The sequence below is a fragment of the Gorilla gorilla genome, chromosome 3 (genome assembly GCF_029281585.2).
Source record: "Gorilla gorilla gorilla isolate KB3781 chromosome 3, NHGRI_mGorGor1-v2.1_pri, whole genome shotgun sequence".
NCBI lineage: Eukaryota > Metazoa > Chordata > Mammalia > Primates > Hominidae > Gorilla > Gorilla gorilla.
This window is the reverse complement of record NC_073227.2, coordinates 90,347,560-90,367,543: the sequence shown is the minus strand read 5'-3', so window position 1 is coordinate 90,367,543 and position 19,984 is coordinate 90,347,560. Positions and strand designations below refer to the sequence as shown.

At 34.5% G+C, this 19,984-nt stretch overlaps 1 protein-coding gene across 1 annotated transcript; it reads right to left on the bottom strand.

Moving 5' to 3' along the window:
- Window positions 1–1,892: 1,892 nt before the first annotated feature.
- Window positions 1,893–14,237, bottom strand: PRR27 (proline rich 27). Its single transcript, XM_063705124.1, has 6 exons — window positions 14,048–14,237; window positions 12,378–12,401; window positions 9,656–10,123; window positions 9,521–9,625; window positions 6,847–6,891; window positions 1,893–5,781 (listed from the first exon to the last, which is right to left on the bottom strand). Exons 1-5 carry the CDS (start codon window positions 14,096–14,098, stop codon window positions 6,880–6,882), a joined length of 660 nt encoding a protein of 219 aa, XP_063561194.1. The 5' UTR covers window positions 14,099–14,237; the 3' UTR covers window positions 1,893–5,781; window positions 6,847–6,879.
- Between the last annotated feature and the right edge of the window lie 5,747 nt (window positions 14,238–19,984).

Genomic DNA, 19,984 nt, shown 5'->3' with positions numbered 1-19,984 from the left:
TTTTACATGAAGACGTGCTAAGTTTTTCATATAACCTTCCTTGCTTTACTCAGATCCCTTTATATGTTCTATAGGCAGTGGGTAAGCAGGATAAAAACTCCCACCCTGACTTTTCCAGAAATTGGTAAGTGATGAAGACTGTGGATGAAGAAATTCTTTTTTTTTAACAGTATTAACACTAAATTTTATTTATTTATTTTTTCTTTTTTTTATTATTATTATACTTTAGGTTTGAGGGTACATGCGCACGTTGTGCAGGTTAGTTACATATGTATACATGTGCCATGCTGGTGCACTGTACCCACTAACTCGTCATCTAGTACTAGGTATATCTCCTGATGCTATCCCTCCCCCCTCCCCCCACGCCACAACAGTCCCCAGAGTGTGATGTTCCCCTTCCTGTGTCCGTGTGTTCTCATTGTTCAATTCCCACCTATGAGTGAGAATATGCGGTGTTTGGTTTTTTGTTCTTGCGATAGTTTACTGAGAATGATGATTTCCAATTTCATCCATGTCCCTACAAAGGACATGAACTCATCATTTTTTATGGCTGCATAGTATTCCATGGTGTATACATGCCACATTTTCTTAATCCAGTCTATCATTGTTGGACATTTGGCTTGGTTCCAAGTCTTTGCTATTGTGAATAATGCCGCAATAAACATACATGTGCATGTGTCTTTATAGCAGCATGATTTATAGTCCTTTGGGTATATACCCAGTAATGGGATGGCTGGGTCAAATGGTATTTCTAGTTCTAGATCCCTGAGGAATCGCCACACTGACTTCCACAATGGTTGAACTAGTTTACACTCCCACCAACAGTGTAAAAGTGTTCCTATTTCTCCACATCCTCTCCAGCACCTGTTGTTTCCTGACTTTTTAATGATTGCCATTCTAACTGGTGCGAGATAGTATCTCATTGTGGTTTTGATGTGCATTTCTCTGATGGCCAGTGATGGTGAGCATTTTTTCATGTGTTTTTTGGCTGCATGAAACAGTATCTCCTGTCCCTACTGAAGAATCTCTCAACTCCTCTGATACCTCTCAGAATGTTTCATGGCACTAGGTAATATATTATATAATAATGGTATAATTGCAGAAACATCCTTGGAATAGAAATTTCTTTTTTAAATGAGGAAAGTCACTAATTATCCCTGTAACTAAAATGTAGGATATCCATGCACTTGCTTTGGAAAGGATGTCTGTATTGTTTTATACTTCTTATTGTATTTTATAATAACTTCATAGATTCATTTTAGGCTAAATAATTCTTGTAGGGGAATATATTTCCTTGTGCAGATCTGTACAAAGATTACATGACAGAAGACGTCTTCTCACTGGATTGCCACAGCAAAAGTGGAGAAGTTTGGTACTTTAAAATATCACTGGTGTATTTCTACACTGCATGTACCATTGGTCCATTATCTGGTTATATAATAAAAATAAGTAAATTAACATTTTAATCAAGGAAAAGCATCAAAACATGAAGGTAGGATTTAGCATTCATGTTGCCCTTTTACACACTCTGATTTAAATTCCAGCCCTTAAATTACAGGAATTTACTTATTGTATTTTCTCTAGATATAGCTTAATAAGAAATGGAGGACGCTATTTTCTTACTTTATATTAAAAATTTTAAAGTTAATGAAGATACTGTTAATATTACCTTAAATTTTTAGATAGTGACCATAATTATTACACCAATTTTCATAAAATAATTTTTGAGAGTTAAGAATTGGGATACACACATGTGGAATTAAAAAACATAAAGCATTAAAACATATTTAAATGTAAGAATGTTATGGTGCTACCTCTTCACTGAATGAATCACAGTTGCATCAAACATCTCCCCACTAAAAACAAGAAAAAAAGTGACTTACTTCAGTTAGTTATTTCAATAATATTTTAATAATGTTTGCTATTAGAATCCATGGTTATTCGTATTCAAAATGGTTAGAGAAAATGTTCTTATTGGTGTCATACTCATATATGGATTTTGTAACTTATCGACATATGTAGTCATTTAAAAAAGATTATCCATTGTGATATTGGTGGAAAATAGTATTTTCTCTTATAATTTTTTATTTCAGTTTTGGGTTAAGATTTTTACTATGCATGCACATGCACACATATATACATACACACATATATGCATGTGATAATATAAATAATGAAAAGTTTTATTCAGGCTACTTGCAAAGGCCTGAGATAAGGCCTATAATTAACTTAAATTAGTCTATAAGTTCTATAGCATAATGTAGGAAATATAGTTTACTTTTTAGTCAAATAAAATGTGATATATTTGATCTTTCATGGCAAACATCAATTAAAGTGAAACTATGAATACATTCAAAAATGTGAAAAGTCTCAGAAATATAAATGTTGAGTAAAAATAGTAAGTTGCAAAATGACATACCATTTATTATATGTCTTGTTTATATACATTTTTAAAACTCATAAAACTCTTCTATATATTGTAAGGGCCATATAAATGCATACTAAAATTTTAGAAAAAAGCCAGGGAATTATACACACAAACTTATACCTCTTTGAGGTCCTGACTTTCTGGCCACAAAATAAAGAAATAGAAGAAAGGATGTATAGTGGGCCATCTGGCAATCACTGGAGAAGTATAGTGGTTGTTGCAGTTGATACCAGTGTGAAGGTGTGAACATTTCTTAATCGTAAATGAGAATAGTTACCTGTCTGTAGAAAGTAGCACTGAATAAGAATCAGACACCTTCTGTAAGCAATGACATTATATCATTTTCCAGTGGCTAAAGGGAACACTATACAGTAAAGAGGTACGTAAGATGGATATAAACACACATACAAAACTCTGCAAATGTATCTTAATATTGATCAAAAGATATGACTCAAAATCTTTTCAATAAAAAGCTCAAAAATAGGCAAAAGTGAACAATATTATTTTATAGAATACATTAGAGGTGGAAAAATCATTTTTAAAAGTAGAATGAATTACCCTAATCCACTAAGTAGTTTTTAACTCTACAGATAAGGAAGAAGGTGGATTCATAAAGCGACATTAAACAATACATGCAGTGATGGAAATGTTTTATAATTTAGTGTGAAATTTCCAGATGGTGGTGGTTACATGTATGTTTTCTTTTGGATTATTTATGATAATACAAACCTGTATGTAGTATTTTGAATGTGTCATAGACCTTACCAAAAATAGTCTTTAAAATGTATAATTAACAACATTTTTGACTAATTGAATGCAATAAATGGAAGACAAAGTAATTGAGGAAGTTCCCAATCTTCTGGTTTGGATGACTTTTCTGTGTCTCAAAGCTGATGCCTGTTTACTAACAACAGTTTGTTTTCCACAGTGGAAATTACCTCAATTCAAATGTTAGTGTTTACCTTTCACTCTAACTCATCTCAAGGAGGAAAAAAATGAACACTAAAAACAAAATATTATTGTAGTGATAGACTTAAATTTCATACTTTCACAACTGACAGAGCAGAACATTTCACAGTATCTTGTAGTAAAAGCAAAAACTGTAAATGTTTCTCATGATAAGATGTCATGTCTATTTTTAAAATTCCAAAATTTTCTTGGAATAAGTTCTTTCTTTTACCCCATGAAAAACTTAACAAATGACTACGTTCTAAATGTGATACTAAACACCACATAATGTCCCATTAGCAATTATAATTTGCTAAGACTTTGTAGCCTCTTGATATTTCTATTTCGGTTCATCTTCATCTTTCTGTTGTTTCTTATACAGTCATATTTACAAATTCTTCTTTAAGTCTTCAATTCATACAAAAAGCCTGAATTTTGACAACATAATCATTAAAATTGACTATCATGTATGATTACAAATTTATCATTAAATATTTAGAGGTGAATATTGAATGTATCTGTGAAAGACAGATACTATGATAATTTCAGATTATTGGCTAAGTCAAATTAAAGTTAGATCCTACTTGGCTCTAGAAGATGGAAGCAAACATCTCAAGTTAACAATTTTACTGTCTAAGAAAGTTTCTCATTTTTTGAGACCATGTCCTCATGGCTATACATAACAGTAATATTCTGATCCAATGTAGGATATAGGGAAAAATACAAAATTATTTCAAAATAAAAATATGTTGAATGTTTGTAAAAATTTTTTCTTCCTTCATTCTTCATTTGTTACTTAATTCTTTCTTCTTTTCTTTCCTTCCAAAAATATTCACTGGTCACTGAATATGTCCCAGGCATTGTTATAGGCCCTGATAAAGTGCTGAATAAGACACAGAAATGCCTGTTTTTATGGAGCATATATTTTTGTGGAGATAAGATGAGGGCAACAACAAAGACAATACACAAATAAATAAAAAGGTAAAAAGCAGTAATAGTAACTTCTACAAGGAAAAGAAGTCAGTAATAGAACAAAAAGCACTGGGTTGCAGAAGAGGGATTTATTTAGATAGAGTGCTCAGGGAAGAGTATTCAGAAGCAGGATTTCTATATGAGACCCCCGAAGTAGAAAAGCAGTTAGTCATTCATACATCAGGGCAAAGGTTCTTGGATAAGATCAAAACCAACATATTTGAAAAAGGAAAAAAAAGAAAAGCTGCTGCACGAAGAGCATGGGGCAAGATGGAGAATGATAGGGAATGAAGTTAGAAAAGTCATTAGTTAGACAAGGTAAGTCTTGTGTCCTTGGAGAGGTGTTTAGAATATATTCCATGTTAAAAAAGAAAGTATCAGAGGCTTTTCAGAGATCTTATCTGAATAATGTTTGATTTAACATCTGATTGTGACTGCTCAGTGGATAATGCATGTGTGTATGTGATCAGGGTGGAGGAAAAGTGGAAGCAGGTAGACTGGTTAATAGGCTATTCTGGCAGGGCACGGTGGCTCACGCCTGTATTCCCAGCACTTTGGGAGGCCGAGGCGGACAGATCATGAGGTCAGGAGATCAAGACCATCCTGGCCAACATAGTGAACCCCTGTCTGTACTAAATTACAAAAAATTAGCCAGGCGTGGTGGCACACACCTGTAATCCCGGCTACTCAGGAGGCTGAGGCAGGAGAATCACTTGAACCTGGGAGGTGGAAGTTGCAGTGAGCTGAGTTGGCACCATTGCACTCCAGCCGTGCAACAGTGTGAGACTTCGTCTCAAAAAAAAAAAAAAAAAAAGAGGCTATTCCTCCATTTCTGTTAGGGATGACAATAGCTAGAGTTGGCTAGATGCAGTGGAGAAGGTTAGAAGTATTAGGATTTGGGGGTATATTTTTTGAAGTAAATCTAATGACAATTGGTGATGAATTGATTGTGTGCTGGCATAAAAGAGAAATGAAAAACTGTAGATGTCACATTTGAACTGTCCATTAAGTCATGGGTAGCATAGTTCATTAACATGTTGTTTACCATAGGTTAAACACAGATGTTTTACTGTTTTGTGACAAAAACTTCATTGACTACAAAATATGTTTGTTTAGAAAAAAGCCTATTGCACTCAAAACCAATACTAACATCATCCTATAGTAGCTGTATAATCAGACTCCAGGCTAGGCTGAATGATTGCCATTTCAGTCCTCCATAGCGTAGTTTTCATCCAGACCTTATCACCATTGGTCTAAATTATCTATTTTATTTATTTAATTATCAATGTTTTTTCAATATGAATTAAGTCCAAGGAAAAACTACCACAAACAAATCAATGTAGTGAGATGAATACTCTGAATACAACAGAATGAAATAGTCTTTGGAAAAGAAAGAAAACTTTTGTAGATTTCACTTATTTCTGCATCAGTATCTGAAAGAAGAAAATAACATTGGTTTAGTATAATAAAATGACCAAATGACTCACACTTAAAGCAAAATTATTTTTCTTGATTTATGATTTTAATGTTATTTCAAAAAGACTATAATGAATGGTTATCTACAAATTCATGCTATTTGGCAAAATACTAAATACAAATGACTACAGAATATATGAAACTATTATGTGTATCTAATATCTTGAACTAATTCACTAGCTAATTGTTCATTTAACATAAAAGTAAAATAAATGAAAACCAAAGAATATAGCAATAGTCAAGGTTTAACTAAAAATGGATATCTTTTAGTTTCTTTGGCAATGGCTGCTGTAAAGAGGTATCACCAACAATAATAAATACCATCACATTTGCTTTTCAATTCTACTTTAGCTAGTGATGTCACCTCAGAAATAACTTTGATTTGGCTGACAGTCAAAGCCTTGTCATTTACCTGTCTGGTAAACATTAAAATTGGAAGATCTTTGAGAAGGGATGAAGGAGAAGAACCTGAAATTAAGACGGCCAAGTTTCTTGCTTATCCCCTGATCAGATGACTAAGACACAGTGAGTCCAGTTGAGCTGTTTGTTTGTGCCTTTGGGTGGTACAATGTAGGGACAGGGAGACTTCAGGTCTAAATTGTTTGTTTTCTAAAACAGTAGTTCTTAACATGGGGTAGGATGGTGGCTGAAGGGATAGCATACAGAATAATCTGTGAGAACTTAAACAATGCCTCTTTCTATGTATAGTCCAACCCTCTTCTCCCACGTTAAAGGTTTTTACCTATATTAACTACTGTTAATTTAAAATCTTCAAGTCATAATCAATTTGGATCAATTTAAGGAGGAGCTCGCTATTTGTTCAAAAGTAGCCTGAGTTCCTTACACAAGACATGAGTTAATAGTTTGAAAGGTTCTGAGGCACAAACTACCAGTGCTTCTCTAAGCCCCACTTTCTCATTTTCATGTAGTAAAAAATATAATACATTCCAAGGTAGCTTCAGATTATGAGATTTAACCTCTTTATCTATAATTTCTAAATTATATTATCGCATATGACTTACAGAAATGAACCCATGGTACTCTTCTAGAGAATTTCACTGATTTGCCTAGAAAACATTAAAAAAAAGATCTTTTCATAAACAATCAAATGTACTTTATTTCATAGTATTGGGCCTATCTTTTCTAAATAATCTTTCTTCTCTGAGAAGTTGTGTTTTGCTGATCTCTTCTTAACATGTTTAAAATATTCTATACTGCTACTAGATTTAGCTTTCTGAAACAGAGAACTGGTTGAATCACTCCTCTCAGTGAAGGTCCCTAATAAATTGCTTTGGCTACAGGATGAAGTCCAAGGTATTGAGCAGTGTTTTCAAGGTCCCTTCTTATCAGGTTCTATTTCTTTTTATCTTCACTTTCTATCATTTCCTTCTACTGTCATGTGAATCATGAGCTACAGGTATATATATATATATACAGTGTTCATAATACCCCGGCAGATGGAAAGTGCTTGTGTCAAATCTACTGAATGAACATATTTAATGTGTGAAGCATTGGAGAACAAGCCTGGCTCATCATACCTCTCTAGAGAAGCTGCAAACACCATTGAATGTAACCCCTTGGTGAATATCTTAAAAGAAAAAGAGTTCTTATCTCCTTCTAGGTAACAACTACTAGAGCTTTCCAAGTGGTGGCAATGTGCTGCATAAATAATTCATTGGTGGATTTAAACTTCCATTTGTTTTTAGCCTCTTGCCAGGGTTCAGAGTATCTTCTATGTAGTTCAGAATCATGGTTTCCCTTTGGTAAAATAGCCTAATTCCTTGGGTCATATCTACTAAAATTTAGGGACTAGCTGCTTCTTAAATTTTTTTTTTGTCTGAAAACAATTGTTTTTCTAAAAGTTTAGTAAACTTCGCTAAAGCTAAAGTTCAAGATGAATAATAGAAACTGCATTTACTCTCTTGCTCAAAACAAAAATAATGTGCAAACATGAGAAGAAAAATGAGAAGGAACAATTTTTCAAGATCTAAATATCAGGCTGTGTAAAATAGTAATCACTAAGAGACAGGAAGCAAGGTAGGTGGTCTCTATGATTGTCCTAGCATACTGCCTGGAGTGAGTTTCCATGGCTTGGTGCAAGGGAAAACACACAAACACACACACACACACACACACACACACACACACACACACAGAGAGAGAGAGAGAGAGAGAGAGAGAAAGTCCCAGAAGATTCTCTGAGTTAAGTAGATGGAGCTGGGACTCCAGGAAGGTCAAGATAGCTGACGTTTACAGGCAGAGTACCTGATGGGAAAACAGGCCACAAAGATGTAGATACAAAGATCTAGATATCTGTGTTCTCACTTATAAATGGGAGCTAAGCATTGAGCACACATGTACATAAATATAGGAACAAGGAACACTGTGGCCTACTAGAAGGTGGTGGTTAGGGCTGGGTTATAAAATTACCTCTTGGGTAGTGTGCTCACTACCAGGGAGAAGGGATCCATTCTCTAAACCTCAGCATCTCACCATATCCCCATGTAACAAATCTGCATATGTACCCCATGTAACCCCTGTATCTAAAATAAAAGATGAATTTTTTTTAAAAAAGAGGATATGCTCACATTTCAACTGAGTATTGATTAATTATATGAAGATACTACCTGAGGTCAGGTAGAGAACTACCTGAAAGGACAGAATAGAACAACAATTGGTACTCACAATTGGTACTAGGGCAGGAAAAAGTTCTTGATCCCACCAGCCAGAGTGAAAAACCACAAAATTCACGGGACATAAGTTTGAGCACTCAGAATAGTTTGATCTCAATAAAGGAAAAATTAGCCTTGGATAAAAACATTTATCCGTTCGTGTTTAATAAAGTGTAAAAGCATACTAACCTAATAGCATTCCAGAATAAAGCTCATGAACATGTATGTCCATACACACATATATGTGTGTACTACATATACACATTATGTACACGTTGTGTACGTTATAGATATAATAATATGTGGGTACAATGTATACGTGGCCTCAGGAGGAGGAGGGTATGTAGGTACATATACATGTGCATGTGTGTGTGTAAAGATATGTTAAAAAACTTAATGCTTTCCCCTAATATTAGGAACTGAGCAGGGATGTCCATCTAATCACTTTTATTTGACATTGTACTGGATGTTTAAGCCATTAAAGCATGCAATAAGTAAATAAATGCGTCCAGTTTGGAAGCTAAAATCTGTTCAACAGATGAATGGGTAAATGAATTATGGCGTATCTGTATAATAAAATAATAATCTGCAAAGAACCAAACTATTAGTAAATACAACTTCATGGATAAATCTCTAAAAGTGAATGATGTCTGACACAAGAGTACATACAATATTATTCCACTTACATAAAATTCTAGAAAATGCAAACCAATTTGTAGTGACAAAAAACAGCCCAGGGATGGGAGGATGGGGAATGTGGGATTACAGAGGAACAGGAGGAAACTTTTGACTGTAGTAGACACATTCCCCATCCTGGTAACTCTTTTCATGAGTGTATACATATGTCAAAACATATCTAAGTATACACTTTCAATATGTGTAGTTTGTGGTATGTCAATTGTATCTGAATAAAGCTGTTCAAAATATTTAAGTTGATATAGATTTGCTTGGGGAGTGGTTTTTTTTTCCCCTTCTACAAATCTCATTTCTCATACATTATAGTGGTAAGATATAAACAACCTACCTGTTCAAGAGAGGGAGAAGGGTGAGGTTCTGGGGCAGCAGGCTTGGCTGTAGCGGGCTCAGCTGGTGAAGGTTCCTCTGCAGCTGGCTCCACTCCAACAGGTGCCTCTGCAGCAGGCTCAGCTCCAACAGGTGCCTCTGCAGCAGGCTCAGCTGCAACAGGTGCCTCTGCAGCAGGCTCAGCTCCAACAGGTGCCTCTGCAGCAGGCTCAGCTGCAACAGGGGCCCCTGCAGCAGGCTCAGCTGCTACAGGTGTGGCTGTAGGAGGTGCAGCTGCAGCAGGCTCAGCTGCAATAGGTGGGGCAGCGGGTGCTGCAGCTGCTGAAAAAAACCTTGAAGGAGGGACAAACGGGAAACCCCTAGAAGGGAGAGGAGGAACATTCAACTGAGTAGCTAAGGGAAAACCACGGATGTGATAGACATAGGGGAATCCAGGAGCAGTTAGAATCCAGGGATACGAAGGTAACCCTGTGTCAGTGTAAGTATTCCCAGGGTAACTGGGGACTGTATTCACTGGGGGATAATAAAGAGGAGGTGGTAAATTCCGTATGCCATAAGGAATATTCAGAGATGGATGAAGTGGGTGACCATCGTCATTGTCATCCTAAAGGAGAAACAAAGAAGTCGAAGTTGATTGTTTGTATTTGTCCTGTCTATATATTACTTATGGTACAACTGTGATGATATATGATAAGTAATGATATTTCGAAAGAATTCCAATGTCTTATGTTTCTTAAGTCTAGTGTACTTCCATATTTTTGAAGTAAGAAGTAATAATCTCTTAAGAAAATTGAATAAACTCCAACTGAGGAGGAAATATTTTGTGTTTAAGCAAATAAGAGTGTTATAGTCCACAGAATATGCTAACCTAGGCCAGGACAAAGATAGAAGGAAAGCACTCGCACTTTTAGGATTGATACAGGATTATGAGATTAGTAGCTCCGGGTCTTCTTCTCTGCACCCTCCATTGTCTTTCCCACTGTGCTCAGCACTCTCTGGGTCTCTAAAGTGTCCACTGAAGCCTCCGCTTCATTATTCCTCTTCCAGGTGTCCCATATTCCAGACTTATCTTTCTCAACTTCCTACCTCTCTTTATCAATGCTTCCCTTCCTTTAACACCGTGCATCTCAAATTTTCATTAAGAGGGTGAGCAGATTGGAAGGCCGAAGAGGGCAGATCACGAGGTCAAGAGATCGAGACCGTCCTGGCCAACATGGTGAAACTCCAACTCTACTAAAAATACAAAAAAATTGGCTGGGCGTGGTGGCGGGCGCCTGTAGTCCCAGCTACTCGGGAGGCAGAAGCAGGAGAATTGCTTGAACCCGGAAGGCAGAGGTTGCAGTGAGCTGAGATCAGGCCACTGCACTCCAGCCTGGCAACAGAGTGAGACTCTGTCTCAAAAAATATATATAAATAAAAATAAATAAACAAGACGGTGAGCAGACTGGATGTAGATGTTAATGTTATTGTATATAATATTATTATTATATATAATAATATACAATACTGAGAAGTTTCTCAATAAATGTAGATTGTCCCTCAGGGTCTTTGAGATATTTTAAGGTTTTTCTTGATGGAAGTTCTGTGATTTATTTTTAAAAGTATAAAATGAGTACCTTCTCTGTGCCGTCTCTGTGCTAGGGGATCCTACATACTGGAAAACAGACAAGGTTTCTTTCTTCTTGTGTCTGGGATGCTACATTCCCCAGCCAGTCAAGCTTCTTAATTAACATTTAATTTTTTTCCAATTTTAGGTAAGTTTCCTGAATTACTGAGTTAAATTTTTCTCACGAGTCATATTGCCAGAGCCCCCTGAGGTATGACATATATACATAAGTAATATATGTCCCCAGGTGTTCATAGAGGCAAATATCAATTATTTGCATTGTGGATCATAGAGCCCTAGAATCTGAGGACTTAAATATTAACTCATTAGACGAGTTAATGGGTGAAGCACACCAACATGGCACATGTATACATATGTAACAAACCTGCACGTTTTGCACATGTACCCTAAAAGTTAAAGTATAATAAAAAAATAAGTAAAATGATGCAAAAAAAATTCAAAATAATACCTAATAATATTTCTATTTTAAAACATTATTTCCAAAAGATTTCTACTCCTTCGTTATATGTCTGATCATTGTTGGTCAAAAGTGTGCACATCACAGATTATGTCTCTTGGGCTTTCTTTGCTAGAGTGTCATGTTGATTTATGGCATACTGGTGGATAGGTGTAAGTGTAATTTTCTTAGTACTCTTCTGTTGCCAGAAATTGAGGCACAAGTAGCAAGGAACTGAAAAAAAACATCTAACATCAGTTAACCAGTATGTGCTTTGGTCTCATAGAGATAATTTATGGGTATTTGCTACACAGAAATCATCTAACTCATTGGGACACACTCCTCCTGCTAGTGGTTCCTAGCTTGAAGACACACACCTGAATATATGGCCGGCCCACTACTTCATGGTTTCTCTTGCTCTAACCCTTCATGCAGACAGAGCATCTCCAGATTCATCACCAAGTTTGTTCAAATGAACTTAGGACATACTGACAATGTATAATAGAGGCATGAGGGGAAAACCTTGGCATAGCAAAAATTTTCTTAAGCTGCAAAGGGAGTGCACTTAATGCTTTTGCTCATTAAAAAGACTAAAGACCTTTTGCTAAATATGTTGAACACAAACATATTCCATAAATATTTTCTATCAGATCAGAAGAGTTTAATAGCACTATTATTTTAAGAGCAATAGCAGTCATTAAATTTCACTGTAAAGAAATCAGAGAGTTTTAAAATGTAAAATATATTTTAAGATAAAAACAAATATACTTGCGTGTAAAGAAAAAAAAGTTTTACCTCACCAATGAAGGGGAACCGTCTCTAAAATAAAGAAAAATATATTTTAATGTGGTTATGTATTTGAAAACATCTGTACCTACATTTCCATATTGCTGAAAAATTTGCAAAGCTTAATAATACTTATGGTTAATTTTTTTGAAATTTGAGTAACTAATATGAATTTTTTTTTATCATCGTCATCATTATCATTACATGGTTTTGACCTAAACAATTTCCTCAGGGAGTTTTACTTTGGCTGGATGGATTTTGGTTTGTAATATTCAACATGTACATAAATCTTTATCATCTGAAAGATCATTCAGCTCTCATTCATATATCTGATTTTGCTATTCACTTTTTACCTCCCAGGTTTTGTCTGGTGTGTGTGTGTGTGTGTGTGCATCTGTGTGTTAAAGTGTGGTCTTTGCGACGGGCGCAATGGCTCACGCCTGTAATCCCAGCACTTTGGGAGGCCGAGGGGGGCGGATCACGAGGCCAGGAGATCGAAACCATCCTGGCTAACACGGTGAAACCCCGTCTCTACTAAAAATACAAAAAATTAGCCGGGCGTGGTGGCGGGCGCCTGTAGTCCCAGCTACTCGGGGGGCTGAGTGAGGCAGGAGAATGGCGTGAACCCGAGAGGCGGAGCTTGCAGTGAGCCGAGGTCGCGCCACTGCACTCCAGCCTGGCGACAGAGCAAGACTCCGTCTCAAAAAAAAAAAAAAAACAAAAACAAAACCAAAAAACAAACATACAACAAAAAAAAGAGTGGTCTTTGCCACCTCTTCACAGTACCAGAAGGACCATAGATCCATTTGTTCTCCAATGAAGCTTCAATATGGTTTGTGAATTGACCACAGATTATGAACTAAAGAATAAAAATAAAAAGTACGGGAAAATCATCACTTATTATTTTAAGAATTGGAGCTTCATTTATCTAATTTTAGGGAACAAAAATAATAGTTTAAAGTTTGGACAGGATGATAATAACATCAATAGTAAATGGTATCAAGTAGCAGTTGAGTTTCTACCATACCTGAGGTACTCTGCTAGGCACTTTATATAATTACCTTATAAAATCTTTAAAACAATGTTATGGTGTAGGTGTTATTATTTTCTCCATTTAAAAAAAGATAATATTTAGCATAGTCACTGGCTAGGATTAAGAATTTGCCATCAGATTTGTCTTACATTAGAGTTTCATCTACTTATGTTACACTAAAGGCCATTGCATTACACTATATTACCTTACATTCCACTAAAGGTATGATGTGCATTTACTTCTATTCCATCAAGTATCCCTAATGTCTGTACATAAATACCTCCAGCAATGGCACTTCACAGCCATAGGAAGCCCAATCCAGCATTCTATAATTTGAAGAGATAAACTCTGTTAAGATAACCTACGTGGGATCCTGCTTTTCTATAATTTTTCCTCCTCCAGCCTCCTACGTTTCTGAACTTACCTGCTTTCCTTGCTGTTTATCTATTTTCAGATACTACAACTTTATTATTTTGATTTTTAAATTTTCCGTTGAAAAGTCTGACACTACAAATCTCATGTCCATCTATGTCTCTCTGCTGCTTTTTTACAAACACTATAGTAACTTTATCATAAGCACAAATCCCTATAAACAATTAGCAAATGGTTATACAATTGTTACAATTTTGGAAGTCCATTTACTTACCTTCCTTGCAAAAGCAACACATACAATGCAGGCCCAAAGGAGAAGCTTCATTTTGATTGACCCTATGAATATTAACACTATAAATTTATTGTTTTAGAAAATATGCAATATATTTTTAAATTATATTTTTCTTCTTTTAGAGAGAAATGAAAGAATACATGGCTTTTTTAGTCTGTCTAGGAAGAACGTTAACAGAATAGTTGGCCCTGCTATTTAACTACTGTCTGTTTAACTTAACAGGAATGTCACTGAAGCCAATATAAATATATATTAGCAGATACCATTCAACAGTTAATTGACTTCTAACTGAAATGTCTAAAAGTAGATGTCAACTCATTTAGCTCCCCAGGGACACATTTTGCAATTAATTTATTTTGGAGGTCTTACCAGGAAATAAAATTTCTTAAATGTCACCATTCTATGGGTGCTTCTTAATAGTTTGTTTTTATGAATTCAGTGGGAGATTGGTATCACCTACTTAGAAAAATTTCTAATCTTAAACTTGATCGTAATTTTTTTCTCTGTTTCTGAAGAATAGTGGAGAAGCCATATTCTCAGGTGTGTGTCTTGATTAGGTTCAGTTTTCTTCAGAGAACTTAAAACCATTCTCCAACTGATTGATTATTAAAGCGTATGGCTTCTTATTTCTTCAAAGCCAAAATATCTCCACTTGTACCAAAAAATTGCATATACGAGGACACTTAATAGCATTATTTAGAACCTCATAATGTGAAAAATATTAAATCCCAACAAAAAGTTTTGTTAAGAATAATAATATTAGGTTCATGATATATTGCTAAATGAATATTTAAATATTAAATATTGCAAAGATAAGCCATAAAGAGAATAAAATCATGTCCTTTTCAGTAACATGAATACAGTTGGAGGCCATTGTCATAAGTAAATTAATAATGCAGGAAGAGAAAACCAAATAATCGTGTTCTCCCTTATAACTGGGAGCTAAACATTAAGTACATGTGGACATAAAGATGGCAATATGAGACACTGGGGAATACTAGTGGAGGGAGGAAGGAGAGGAAGTGGGCTGAAAAACTACCTATTAGGTACTATGCTCAATACCTGGGTGAAGGGATCCATCCATACCCCAAACCTCAGCATCATGCAATATAGCCATGTAACACACCTGCACATGTAGCCCCTGAATCTAAAATAGAAGTTAAAATTATAAAATAAATAAATAAATACAAATAAATAACTAAAACAGCAAATAGAAACAAGAATAATATTCCTACTCTAGAGACTTGTAGCACTGTAAAAAGAGCACCAACTTTATATATGACAGGAAACTAATTTAAAATAAAAAAAGTAGTAGATAAGAACATGAGTATTGGTAAAAGATTTAATGAGTTATGAATTAGAAGATGAATTTGTTTTTATAATTATTTTTATATTTTTCTTTCATTTTCTGTAGTCTATTTTTTTGTGAAGTGAGAATGTATTGCTTATATGCTATGTATATTCTAGTAACATAATGAACTTCCAAGTTTTTTTTGATGATAAGATTGTGGATTCTTTCCTACCTAATCCTTATCAAAATCTAGGCTGGAAAAAAATCATCATATTTCTCGAAACATATTTTTAATCTTGGCTAAGCTGCTTACCTTTTCAACATGGCTTTGACACATACTGAGTGACGTTTGCTTTAGTGATCTTTGATATTGTACATCAGGTTTTCACTGACACACAATTTAATAAAAAGTGTTTCATTATCCTTTTCCTTCTTTATTTTTTTCTTGAAATAGCATGTTAAATGAGACAGACTTACTTGACCCTATTTTTCAGTTCTTCAGAAGCACATGAGGCTTTATGAACAGAACTGATCTGTTTTTTCTAGGGTTTATGTGAATTCTTGAGTCCAGTCTGAATGTAGGGAAAAAAAATTTCTTTGCTAAGTCTTGCCTCATACAGTGTTAAAGTGAGAACTCAGGTGTGAGGTGGACTAGATTTATACAGACTACATTGTGTCATCAATCTCTGGAAACTATGAAATAATATAAATATGCCATGCATTTACAAGTATACTATTAAAGTCCATCTGACTGAAATCTGGTAGAGAAATCTTTAAAATGGGAACATCTTAACATAAAAAACAGCATACCTTGTTTCCAGGGTGCAAACTAGCGGACGCAGCTCTTGGTCTTGACATGGACTATGTGCCTCACTCCCTTTCTTTCCAGGGATATTTATAAATCCCTAACTTAATGTTTACTCTTTCATTTTGAAACAAATTAGCATTGACTCTGAGAAAAATAATTTAAAAACCTATGAATTTGACTGATTTGGCTGTGAATTACTTCCTTCACTTCAGAGAACCATAAAAATAGGGCAATTATTCCCATAAAATGACAATAAAAGACAAATTTAGGAACTACATTAAGCTTAATTCCTAAATTCACTTTGCAAATATTCATTACTTGACTTTATTTTGACATCAATTGGAAATTATGATGAAGAAAGGTTATGCATTACTTCATTTTATGTTAAGCATGTAATAGAATAACATAAATATATTTTTAAACAATGGTGTGGTTTCTCTTCCTGTATTAGCATTATAAACATGAATTAGCTAATGTAAACAAATATTAGAAGCTGAGAGAACCCTTCTATCCTGTGAATTTATTACTGACAACCTAACAGCACTAGTAATATGTTATATCAAAGAATAAATGAGGCATACTAATGGTTGTCAGTGCACACGTCATACATCAGAGTAATGTGAAGTAATTTAGCTGGATACCTTCTTAGGTCATATACTAGGTTCAGTGTTGTTTGTCAGGAGTGACAAAATCCTTTTGCCTAAGTATTTAATTTCCTCTCTTGTGGACTAGATTAACACAACCCCCCTATACTAAGGTCCTCGTAGAAAGAAAGTGGGCTCATGTTTATCTAATGACTATACCATAAATCAGGCATTCAATAAAAAAAATCACAAGACACACAGAAAGGCATAAGCAAGGTCTGAAGATTTAAAAAAAAGCAATAATCAGAACAAGAGTCAGTTGTTACACAGATGTTGAAACTCTCGAGCAGGGAATTTAACATAACTGATTATTATACTAAATATTCTGATGATAAATATAGATGAGATTCAAGATCACATAGATAATTTCAGCACAGAGAAGGAAACTGTAACAATAACTAGAAATGCTATAAATAAAAATTTACTAACAGAGAAAAAGAATTCATTTGACTGGCTAATCGATAGACTTGACACAACCTAGGAAAGGATTAGAGACCCTGAGGATATGTCGTAGAAATCACCAAATTGAAACACAAACTGAAAAATAGCAAACGCTCTAACATTTGTAATCCTAGGAGAAAAAAGAGCAAAGCAGAACATGTTTAAAGAAATAGTGGTCAAAAACTTTCCAAAATTATGGGCAGAAACTAAAAGCACCAATACAAGATACCCTGAGAACATTAGGAATAAATTCTACACACACACACACACATACACGCACATATACAGCATATTGTATTGAAACTGCTGGGAACCAATGACAAAGAGAAAATCTTGAAGACAGCAACAGAAAAAAAAAAGACTGATTATCTACAGAAAAATAAGGTTAAGAATTACGGTATGTAATTTGCATGTCAGAAACCATGCAAGAAAGAAGAAAATAGTAAAATCTTAAATGTAATGAAATAATACTGTCAACACATAATTCTAGGTCCAGGAAATATATTCCTCAAAAGTGAAGGAGAAATATTTTCTCAGACAAAAAGTGAGGGAGTAAACCAGTAAGAGAAAAAAAATGATTTGAACAACACTATCAACCAATTTGCTCTAATTGACGTTCATAGATCACTCCACTGAACAACAATAGAATACACATTCTTCTGAAAGTCACATGGAACATATGCCAAGATAGACCATACTTAGGGCCATAAAACACACCTGAACACATTTTTAAAAATAGAAATAATAAGAAGTATTTTGTCAGTCCAATGTAATTAAGCTAGGTGTCAATAACAGAAATATATCTTAAAAATTACCAAATATGAGGAAACTAAGCATCATGCTTTTAGATAGCCTGTAAGTCAAAGAGAATGTCTCAATGAAATTAGCAAATATTATTTTTTTTGTTGTTACAACATCCAGTCAAGATGATGTTTCCTGAAGTTTCCTAGCTTACTCCTTTACTCCTACCCGCATTGGTGAGGCTATGCCATATATTTATATATACTGTTGGATTTATTTGTCACAGGCTGCAGTCTGTCTTAGGTTGCTGCAACATCTTGGTTTACTTCTATTTTTAATTTGCAATTAGCAATATTCACTCTTAAATCTTAAGCCTTCTACATGTTTCGGCAAATGTATGTAGTCGTATATTCACCACTACTTTATCACATGTAAGGGTTCCATCATGCTAGCATTTCCCATGTGTGGCCCCTCTGTAGTAAAAAACTAACAATGTCTTTCCTTTCCCTCAACTCTAGCAACCACTTAGTAGTTTTTCATTCCCATGGTTTTGCCTTTTTTTCTATTTTCCTCTTATGTTCATTCCTTTCTTCATTTTTATCTTTTTTCTTCTTTTCCTCCCTCCCTTCTTTACTTTCTTTCTTGTTTTCTTCTTTTAGTCATTTAACCCATAGTTAGTGAGTATTGTTATACACCCGGAAATATATGAGAAATGCAACCCAGTAGATAAAAAGTATTAGGTTGGTGCAAAAGTAATTGCAGTTTTTGCCATTAAAAGTAATCATATAAGAACATCATTAATATAAGGCATTTGTAATGTAAAGTTCCAAAGGCACTACGGTTTTGTAAATGAAGAAGTTGAAAAGCTTTGTTTAAACTTAATTGATCCCTTATTTGAGAATGAAATACTAAAAAAATAGGTATTGTTAAGCTCATTATTTTGTGATTAACAAGATAGGGAATCAGTAGTTTGTGTCTGACAGTTGAGAAAAGAACAGACGATAAGCATATGAGTAACTTCTTTTGTTAGACACAATCTCTCAATCCACAAACAGTGATTTTAGAAGACCGATGGACCAGAACATGTCCTGCTATTTGTAGTCATGGAAATAGGGTGCCTTTTCATCCGTGATGGACTGCTATGCTCTTGAAAATGTCAAGGGATTTAATTTAGAAGAGAAACATTCTGCAAAGATATGTTACTAAATATGTTGCCATAAGTATGCAACTCATAGGCAGATTTTTATAATGTGTTTGTGTTTTAATATTTTCCTAATCTCCTTCAATTACAGGGAAAATATTTAGTCATATATCTATACCAGTGTGATAAACTTGAATCTGGAGAGTCTTTGGCAAATTGTGAATGTCTGTGTTCTAATGGCAAAAAGGAGCTGTAATAAATGTTATGTTCTAGTTTAATTTATGAAAACAAACTATTAGGCCTAAAATATATGGAATAACCTGATAATTCATCTGAATATCCGATAATGTTTTGAGTACTGGATATTCAAAGTGGAAACAATGCTCACATTTATTAAAAATAATAATGTAATAATAAAATAATATGTATTATATTTAATAATATAATAATAATAGTTATATTGATAATATAATAGCAAATTTAATAGTAAGGCTAATTGAGACAAAGATATAAGTTACCCTGCACATAGCTGCTTATTCAATTTTAGGCATTAAAACTATCACGATTACTTTTGCTACAATGAACATTATCAAAAGGATAGATGACAGAGGAACTTTTTAAAAAGTCAAAAGGGCTATTAGCTTTGAACTGAAAGAAGGTCATATATCCTTTAAAACTTGAGAGAACTAAAATTATGTTCAGATTTAGATAAAATTATTGATGTGTCCTACTAAGAAGTGGATAGTATTTATGCTCAGTGGACTCAGTATTGTCTATGAAGTAGAAAGGAAAATTGTTTTCTGGTGAGATAAGCTTGAAGTTTAAGGAGAGTTAAAGGCAGTTAACACTAATG

Excerpts from the sequence above, each read along its gene's own strand:
- PRR27 (XM_063705124.1), bottom strand. The coding sequence starts at position 14,098 with ATGAAGCTTCTCCTTTGGGCCTGCATTGTATGTGTTGCTTTTGCAAGG. Across the intron at positions 10,124-12,377 it reads GGTTCCCCTTCATTGGTGAG|GATGACAATGACGATGGTCA; the intron begins GTAAAACTTTTT and ends TTTCTCCTTTAG. Across the intron at positions 9,626-9,655 it reads CAGCTGAGCCTGCTGCAGAG|GCACCTGTTGGAGTGGAGCC; the intron begins GCACCTGTTGGA and ends CCTGCTGCAGAG.